General features: G+C 38.4%; 1 protein-coding gene across 1 annotated transcript in view; it reads right to left on the bottom strand.

Annotated features, from left to right (window-relative positions):
• Positions 1 to 10,536, bottom strand: part of PDSS2 (prenyl (decaprenyl) diphosphate synthase, subunit 2) — a 268,981-nt gene that overhangs the window by 151,410 nt on the left and 107,035 nt on the right. The window contains exon 2 of the mRNA XM_010856657.1: positions 3,435 to 3,569. Within this exon, the coding sequence (XP_010854959.1) occupies positions 3,435 to 3,569 (135 nt within the window). The remainder of the gene's footprint in view (positions 1 to 3,434; positions 3,570 to 10,536) is intronic.

The following is a 10,536-nucleotide window of genomic DNA, read 5'->3' as shown; positions in this document are numbered from 1 at the left end:
AGTGCATTTTTATAAATGTGACTCACTTACCTATTTTTCAAAATGTTATTACATTTTAGCCAAAATTTTGCCTCTTCTGGCCATTATGTGATAAGTTCATGAGACACATCCACAAGATATATCCAGCAGTTATAGCCTTAGGCCAAAAAAAAAGAGATCACCTAACTCCTTTTGTTCCCTTAGGTAATTTACTCAGGTCCCATTAACTGACATCAAAGTCAAGTTTATGAGAGAAAATCACCAACAATGTAAATCCCAGTAGTTTGGCAGTGAATTAAAAAGCTCCCAAATCAGCACTTTCCTCAAATGTTAAATAATTCACTGTGACATTATAGATACAAGCCTCCAGCAAAAGTTACACTTGAACAATTAAGGAAGTAGGAGCCAAACAAATGACTTTAGGGATACAGAAACAAACGAATGGTTTCTCGTAGTACTATGCCAAATTACATTTTCACATTAACAAGTGTGTAGAACACCCAAGCATCACCAGTGACTTACTAGATAAAGTCTGATTACAGAAAAACAGCCTGGAACCATATATTATTTCCTAAAGGTAACTGTGGATTCTATACACTTGGATGTGAAACCCATTTATACCATTTGGGGAATTTTTACATTTGTAATGTACTACCTACTCTTTTGCAAAGTTCTTTTATAATATTCATATTACCACAACCATCAACCAAATATATTATGTTCCTATGAAGAATCGGAAGGCAATGCAGCTGTTTCTTAGAGGCTAGATAAGAGACTGGAAACACAGCATCACAACACAGTGCACTGCACATACAGGTAACAGCATCTGCACAGTGGAGAGAAATACACTTTAGATTTAAATTCTAACTCTATCATTTTATACCGAGAGAATTTTAGACAAGTTTTAATATCAGTGTTTGTTTCTTTTTCTATAAAATGGGAATGATTCATTTATGCAGTAAATATTTAATTAACACTTACTAAGTCTCAAAGACTTCCAAGTGTTATTTTAAGATTAGTGATAGTAAACCAGCTGATATTCATTAGAGATATGTTGTTGTTGTTCAGTCGCCCAGTCGAGTCCAACTCGTCATGACCCCATGGACTGCACATTCCAGGCCTCCCTGTCCCTCACCATCTCCCAGAGTTTGCCCAAGTTCATGTCCATTGCATTGGTGATGCCATCCAGCCATGTCATCCTCTGTCGCCCTCTTCTCCTTCTGTCTTCAATCTTTCCCAGGATCAGGGTCTTTCCCAATGAGTAGGCTGCACGCATCAGGTGACCAAAGTATTGTAGCTTCAGCTTCGAATGAAGCATCAGTCCTTCCAATGAATATTCAGGGTTGATTTCCTTTAGGATTGACTGGTTTGATCTACTTGCTGTCCAAAAGTGAAAGTTGCTCAGTCATGTCTGACTCTTTGCGACCCCATGGACTATACAGTCCATGGAATTCTCCAGGCCAGAATACTGGAAGTGGGTAGCCTTTCCCTTCTTGAAGTGGGTAGCCTTTCCCTTCTCTAGGGGATCTTCCCAACCAAGAGATCGAACCCAGGTCTCTTGCATTGCAGGCAGATTCTTTACCAGCTGAGGCACAAGGGAAGCTCAAGGATACTGGATTGGGTAGCCTATCCCTTCTCCAGTGGATCTTCCCATTCCAGGAATTGAACTGGGGTCTCCTGCATTACAGGTGGATTGCTGTCCAAGTGACTCTCAAAAGTCTTCAACACCACAGTTCAAAAGCATCAATTCTTTGGCACTTTGCCTTCTTTACATATTCAGCTCACAACTGTACGTGACTACTGAAAAGACGACAGCCTTGACTATACAGACCTTTGTCGGCAAAGGATTGCCTTTGCTTTTCATCGCACTGTCTAGGTTTGTCATAGCTTTCCTGCCAAGAAGCAATCAAGGCTGCAGTCACCATCCGCAGTGATTCTGGAGACCAAGAAAATAAAGTCTGTCACTGCTTCCACTTTTTCCTCTTCTATTTGCCAGGAAGTGATAGGACCCGATGTCATGATCTTCTTTTTTTAATGCAGAGTTTTAAGCCAGCTTTTTCACTCTGCTCTTTCACTTTAATCAAGAGGCTCTTTAGTTCCTCTTCGCTTTCTGCCATAAGGGTAGTGTCATCTGCACATCTCAGGTTATTGATATTTTTCCCTGCAATTGTGATTCCAGTATCCAGGCCAGCATTTCTCATCATGTACTCTGCATAGAAGTTAAATAAGCAGGGTGATGATACAAAGCCTTGATGTCCTCCTTTCCCAATTTTGAACCAGTCCATTGTTCCATGACCAGTTCTAACTGTTGCTTCTTGACCTGCATACAGGCTTCACAGGGGGCAGGGAAGGTGGTCTGGTATTCCCATCTCTTTAAAATTTTTCCAGCTTGTTGTGATCTACACAGTCAAAGGCTTTAGCATAGACAATGAAGCAGAAGTACATGTTTTTCTGGAATTCCCTTGCTTTCTCTATGGTCCATGGATGTTGGCAATTTGATCTCTGGTTCCTCTGCCTTTTCTAAATCCAGTTTGTACACCTGGAAGTTCTCGGTTCATGTACTGTTGAAGCCTCGCTTGAAGGATTTTAAGCACTACCTTGCTAGCATGTGAAATGAGCACAATTGTGTGATAGTGATGAGGACTGATTTTTAAAGTAAATCAATAAGATGTATTAACCAGAAGTCTAAGCTTCGAGAAATAGTTCTTTTTGTGAGGAAAATTCCCTTGTCACCATGTTTTTGGGTGCTTTAGTTTCATGTGCCAAAGTCCACCTGCAGACTGTTACTTCTATACAGGTTTTCAACACAGTGCCAAGTACACTTCTAAGATTAAGTAAAGTTATTGCTGATATATTATTACTAAAAAAACATTTTTAAAATCACATTTAAAAAATCACAACTGAAATTTTAAAGTTTGTTTTATATGCAGCAAAATAATATGTACTCATCAATTTATTTTTTAATCTAAATGTGAGATGTAAAAGTTTCTTATTCCAGTTAAATAAAAACCTCTTCACCATAAAAATAAACAAAATAAAGTTAATGATATAGCATTGAAGTAGACATCTCCTAAAATGGTAGTTGCATCATTATCTATACAGCTAAGTTATCCTATTGAGGTTTAAAAACCATGAATCCTGGACTAAATGATACAGAGTTCTCTACAGAAATAAAATGATATCATGATGGGGCAGAAGGGTAGTATTCAATAAAAAAATGTAAATCCTCAAGGTAGAAAGTATTAGACAAAAACACAAGGGAAAATTTACCAGAGTTCCATACAAAGTAGCTAAGACTATTAGATTTATTAAGAACAATAAAAATCCATATTTTAACCTTACAAAATATTTTAATCTATCTCTGAATCAGAGAATGACAAAGAACTAAACAGTGATTTCTACTGACCACTGTATGAAAATACAATTTAGAGAGCAATTTCAAAATTTCTTCTTACCATGAATAGATCCCACTGACCATGTCATAGTTTTGACACGAAGCATTCACACTGTTGGGCCCAGCTGCCTTAGAAATAAGTAACACCACCAAGCCCCTCAATTGGAGGTTATTCTGTCTGTCGTGTATAAGACCCCTGCCAACAAGGAAAGAAAGAAAATCACAAAATAAGTTGGATCAAGTAAGAGAACTGCTGCAAATACGCCCACGCTTCCAAAATCAGACAATGGGACCCGCTGAAAAGAAATAGGATTGTGGAAGAAAGAGTTAACAGGAGGAAGCAGTGACTGCAGGAAACATCTAGAGAAACCCTCAGCTAGTTTTGAAAGTGATAGTCTCAAAACTGTAAGGCCTACTGACTTGGCTTCCTCCTCTTTCTGGGTTTTCCCATGCAATCTTAACCATGTGGTCTGATAATGAGAGGAACCCATAGTGTTAAACTGTTTTGTGGTAGTTGACTGCAGGTGAAATATAAATTGTATGGCTTTGATGAAGTTGTATTATGTGGTGATGGTGCTGGTAAGGGGAAGGGTACAAAATGATTTCTGTCTTCACAGGTCGAAAATTTGAGAATTAAAATGGAAATGAATGCCATGGGTAAATATTTTACCATTTCTTATTTTTTATGCAAAAGAATAATCATTCTAGGCAACATTAAGCTTTAACATAGAATATAATTTTTTTGCTATGAATATTCAATATTTATAATTTCTACTATAACTAAGGTCACAATACTTTCCTAGATTACATTTTTATTTAAGTATCACAAAAGGTTATCATATAAGAACTAAAGGGCAATATTAGAAAAAGAAAAAAAGACAGAAAATTATGGGTAACATATTATAATGGGCTCAGACAGTAAAGAATCCACCTGCAATGTGCGAGACCTGGATTCTATTCCTGGGTTGGGAAGATCCCCTGGAGGAGGACATGGCAACCCACTCTAGTATTCTTGCCTGGAAAATCCCCATGGACAGAGAAGCCTGGCAGGCTATAGTCCATGGAGTTGCAAAGGACATGACTGAAAGACTAAGAACAACATATTATAATAAATTAACACTTACAACAATCTTCATGAGCACTAGTCAAATAAGTTATACTAAAAAGTATACATAAATAACATACAAACAAAATTCTTGAATGTGGTAAAAATAGCAAAAAACTTTTATTAATTTTTATTGAGTTTAGTTGATTCACAATTTAACTAATATAGCTGTATTAATTAAGCTGTACATCAAAGTGAATCTGCTATACACACACACACATTCTTTTTTAGATTCTAATCCCATATAGGGCATTACAGAATATTGAGAAGAATTCCCTGTGCTATCCAGTAGGTTCTTATTAGTTTTCTACTTTATATATGTCGTGTATATGTGTCAATCTCAATCTCCCAGTTTATCCCTCCTCCCCTTCCCCCTTTGGTAACCATAAGTTTGTCTTCTACATCTGTGACTTTATTTCTAAAAACAGGAAAATTTGTATTCTGATACTTCACTGACTTATTAAGACTTCCTTGGGTGACTTCTGAACAAAGAATTAATTTAAATTAAGTTTATATAGTCAAAATTAATGAGTTAGCCCATTACTTAAGAAAATTTTCACCCCTCATGCTTCCAAGTAAATTTTTAAAAGGGCCCCTTACTCTTTCATTAGTTTCTAAATAAGACATCTTCAGGCTTCCTGCAAAATAACAGTTACAGTTCTTTCTTTACTTATATTTTCTCCTTAATCTAGTAAGTGATCTTCAGTAGGTTAGAGGGGTTAATGATTTTTACAAAGAAGTTCTAATCTCCTAGAAAAAGGAAGTTAATTTAAGGTAATTAAGCTATACTATAGTAGAAACAAATAATCAACAGAAATATCCAAAGCTCTTTATTATAATGTAACAATCTACTTAAATCCTACAGACCTGAACTGTAGGGAGGCTGGGAAGCATAGTATTTTGGAAGAAAATGTAAAATGGAGTGCTTTCCAAGTTTTTTGCTTTGAATTACAGATTTTAACTTATGCTACTGTGTGTGGGTGCTCAGTCGTGTCTGACTCTTTGCAACCCTATGGACTGTGGTCCGCCAGGTTTCTGTCAATGGTATTTTCCAGGCAATAATACTGGAGTGGGTTGCCAATTCCTCCTCCAGAGCATCTTTCCGACCAGGGATTGAACTTATGTCTCCTGCATTGGCAGGTGGATTCTTTACCACTGAGCCACCTGGGAAGCCCAACTTACGCTACTAGATCCTTATACATGTTTTACCTGAGGTATATAATAATAATATTAAAGAGAAGCTGTGAATTGGCTCCTAATTACAGAAAGGGAAAAGAGGAAGGTGAGGCTGTGTGTGTGTCTGTGTGTTTGAGGGGTTGAGCCTGTTTAGGAATGAAAAGCTATGGTCTAGTCAAAGCTATGGTTTTTCGAGTAGTCATGTATGGATGTGAGAGTTGGACCATAAAGAAAGCTGAGTGCCGAAGAATTGATGCTTTTGAACTGTGGTGCTGGAGAAGACTCTTGAGAGTCCCTTGGACTTCAGTGAGATCAAACCAGTCAATCCTAAAGGAAATCAGTCCTGAATATTCATTGGAAGGACTGATGCTAAAGCTGAAGTTCCAATACTTTGGCCAACTTGATGCAAAGAACTGATTCATTTGAAAAGACCCTGATGCTGGAAAAGATTGAAGGCAGGAGGAGAAAGGGACAAAAGAGGATGAGATGGTTGGACAGTATCAACGACTCGATGGACATGATTTTGAGCAAGCTCCTAGAGTTGGTGATGGACAGGGAGGCCTGGTGTGCTGCAGTCCATGGGGTCACAAAGAGTAGGACACGACTGAGCAACTGAACTGAGGAATGAAAGATATGAGGGTAACACTTAACAACTTGAAACTTAAAACTTAAGTTGTGAGTTTTGAGACATCGGGCCAAGTCAGACTGAAGAAACAGTCCTGGCAACAGTTCTGATAACACCTTCCATAAACTTCTGAGAGAGGAGACCTTTCACAGAGGACACATACATCATCATCATCATCAAAATACAACAGCAGCAGTAGCAACAAATCCTTAAATAGAACCTCACAATGCCAATGCAACTCAGAACAGGAACTGTTCTGAGTATTTTACTATATAATAATCAAATTAATTCACAACAACTCTAGGAGGAAGGTATCACAATTATTTTGATTTTAGAGATGAAGAGAATGAGGCACACAGAGAGATCAAGCAACTTTCCCAAGATACCATAGATAGTAAGCCTTAGAACCCTGATAGGGCCAGGATTTGAATCCAGGCCACCTGGCTCTAAAGTCTATATACATGTTTATCCATTATGCTAGAGCGACTCTCCATCGGCTTCATTTCATTCATATACCAACTATTTATTGAGTCAGTAGAATAGTGACTGCTTTAGAACCAGGTCTGAAAAATCCTTCTGCCATTTATTAGTTGTATGACTCAGACTATCACTTTTTCTGTAAAACGACGTTAAACGACATGTGTTTCCTGTAGTCACCGTGTGGAAGAGACGACGTGAGTAAAGCATACACCACTGTGGAAGCACAAGCAAGGCGATAAGGTAGACAGAAAACTACATTCCCTCTACTTTTTTGCCATGTATTTTTCTTAATTCTTATATCTTACAACCCCACGGACTACAGCCTGCCAGGCCCCTCTGTCTATGGAATTCTCCAGGGAAGAATACTAGAGTGGGTAGCCATTCCCTTCTCCAGGGGATCTTCCTGACCCAGGGATTGAACCCGAGTCTCCTGCACTGCAGGCAGATTCTTCACCGTTTGAGCCACCAATAATTTCCTATATTGTTTCTTCTTCTACTCCCCCAAAATAACAAAAGTTAAGGAATCCTTCCTTCTATGAGCCTGAAACATCATATATGGCTGAAACACATTCCACTTTCAGAAAGCACTACTGAAAAAGGTCAGGAGAAGAAATTCTAGTGCACCCACCAGTTGATAGAAATCAAGAGAGCAGTCAGAAAAGCATGCCTTCTAAGCATCAATTTTCACACAAGACAATAGTTGACAATCCAAAGAACAGATTAATAGTGTGAGTAAATTAAATGTTTCCAAAACACCACTTCTTTAAATTCACTTCATTAACAGCCTTAAAAAAAAAAAAAGGAATAAGATCATTTGATAATGTCTACTACTTAAAACTTAGCTCACAAGAAAAATAAGAAATTCAGCTCCTGAGCATAAAAAAGTCCCTCAGATTCTAAATTTGCAGAGATAACGTTTCATATAATCCAGGTCATATTTTCACCTGGAACATTACAATTTATTCTGAGTGCCTCTCTAGGAGAAATACGAACAAACTGGAGCATATCCAGAAGATCGTGAAATCATTTACTGCCACACACTTGGCTGACAAAAAAAAAAAAAAAGAATGCTAGCTTGGAGAATAGTAAAAACGGTGTTCTCAAATTTACGCAGCCAAAAATGTAGTAAATGCTTACTGTAAGTCAGGCACAGTGCGAGACAGACAGTGGAGGACATAATGACATACACTGTGTGTTGTGATCTCCCTTCGTGTGGATTATATAATCTGGATTTAAAATAATAATAAAATGTGGCATGAGCTACTTAGGGATATGAACAAGGGCAACCAACATAAGCGGGGTGAAGGAGTGGTGAAAGAGACCTCCCTGAGACCTAAAGGATGAGAGGGAAGGAGTCACAGGATCTGAAGCAAGGAGGGGAAGTGAAAAAAGAGTGTTTTAGAGACAACACGTGTGCAGGTTTGAGGACAGAGAGAAGGACACAACTGTCTCCAGAACCAACAGGACAGGAACGCAGTGTGTGTGCAGGGGAGGGCTGGGAGAATTAAAGCTAGAGGAGTACATGATGACTGTCTGCTCATCCGAAAGGGTACCATGTGGATAGAAGACAGACTTGGTAAGTATTACTTTAGAGGACACTAATAGATAGAAAATATAGGTGGTGAATTTTGGCTTCACATGAAGAAATTAAAGAACAGAGGAGCCTCTATTGATGCTGAGTCCCTTGTGAATAAAGATGTTCAAGAAGCTGCACAGCCTCTGAAACAACACATCAAAGGGAAGCCTGGATTATTTGACATCTGGGCTTTTTTCCCCTAACTCTGTGATTCTTTATGATTTCACTTTACTACATGTAATTATCTAATACTCTTCCCTGGGGCTCAGATAGTAAAGAATCTGCCTGTAATGCGGGAGACCTGGGTTGGATCCCCGGGTTGGGAAGATCCCCTGGAGGAGGGCATGGTAACCCACTCCACTATTCTTGCCTGGAGAATTCCCATGGACAGAGGAATCTGGCGGGCTACAGTCCATGGTGTCACAAAGAGACAGACACGACTGGGTAACTAAGCAGTTTACTTTTTTTTAACTACAATATATATAATAAGTATAAAAATTGGGAGAAATCGTTAACATCATCGAAGTATCATAAATGAAAGCAATATTTAGTCCCTTGTAATCTATATCACTAAAATTCTACAGAATTGTTTTCCTTTTGCTAATATATATATACATACACATATATTTAGACCCTTCATCATTCATTAAACTAATATAGACCAAATACCTTCCATACTTTAAGCACTGTGCTTGGCACAGATGCCACGGTGAGCAAAACCAGGCAAAGAGCTTGCGAAGCTTACAAGCTGATGCTAGAGACCAGTAATAATGAAAGAATCACAAATAATGTAAAATTACAATGCTAATAATGCCACAGAGTAAAAAGAGATGATACTCTGAGAGCTTGCAACTGGGAACTAGCCTAGCCAGCAAAGGCTTCCTGAGGAAATGATGACTGAGTTGACATCCAAAGGAAGAATGAGCACATGCAAAGCTGAGAACACTGTACAAACGAGGCTAGAAGTAAACAGGGACTCGACCGCACAGGTCAAACAGCTTGTGATTAGACATTGGCTCTTTATCCAAAGAGTAATGTGAAACCATTGCAGTAACTTCAGCATCTGGTCATGTAATCAGATATTTTAAAAAATATACAAAAAATGTCTTCCCTCATCAGTGTGGAAAAGTGACTGATGGGTGTGTTGGCAGTGGGGGAACAAAGTGGATATGAGGAGATCAGTTGGGATGCTTTTGCGGTAGTCAATGAGAAATATGGAGGTAGTAGCTTGGTGGACAAACTAGAGATGTACCAAATCTAAAACAGTATTTCAATCAAGTTAAAGATAAGTCAGATACTATGTAGTCCTGGGAAATTAGCTACTATAGACACATCACTGGGGTCGCTAAGAGTCGGACACGACTGAGTGACTTCACTTTTGCTTTTCACTTTCATGCTTTGGAGAAGGAAATGGCAACCCACTCCAGTGTTCTTGCCTGGAGAATCCCAGGGACAGGGGAGCCTGGTGGGCTGCTGTCTATGGGGTCGCACAGAATTGGACACGACTGAAGCGACTTAGCAGCAGCAGCAGCAGACACATCACTAATTTTAAATAACATCATTCTGAAAAGTCTATAAGTTGAATTTTGGGCGAAGGAATTTGGCCTTCTTCAAAATTCTGCTCTAGAACTACAACAGAGCAACAATTAACACTAATATCCTAAGAGCTTTACAATTTCATGGAAATAAGGATTTTACAAGTGAACTTCATGCAACGCAATTGTATGGCCTTCTCACATCATTGTTTCTGTGGTTAACTGCAGTTCCTACTACATCATCTTATCTTTCCATAACTATTAACTATTTTAAATCCTCAAATGACAGCTATGGAACCTTTCCATACTCTCTCAAATTCCACTGTTTCAACACATATATATACTATGAGGAATACAAAGAAATGAGGTCTATTAAAAGAGCTATTAATGACATGTTTCAAAAATGGTTAAATTGAAAAAACAGTGGTTAAATTGAATAATATAAAAACAGATAACAAAGACAGTAGAATATCAATAAGTTATCCATAAACAAAGGAAGAAAGAAAACGGCTTCTTGTTAGAGGTGCCCCTCCCAGTGGAGACAGACTTCAGACTGAGCCTTAAAGATGGTCAAATTTTCCTGAGCAGAGAATGGAGGGAGGAGAGGGATGGAGTTATTGGAATGGAAAGAATGGTACTTTGGGAGAAAGGAATAGGTTTGAGTGA

Source organism: Bison bison, unplaced genomic scaffold (assembly GCF_000754665.1).
Source record: "Bison bison bison isolate TAMUID 2011002044 unplaced genomic scaffold, Bison_UMD1.0 scf7180017864373, whole genome shotgun sequence".
Lineage (NCBI taxonomy): Eukaryota > Metazoa > Chordata > Mammalia > Artiodactyla > Bovidae > Bison > Bison bison.
Note: the sequence above shows the minus strand (reverse complement) of the source record. Positions and strands in the feature narration are given on the sequence as shown.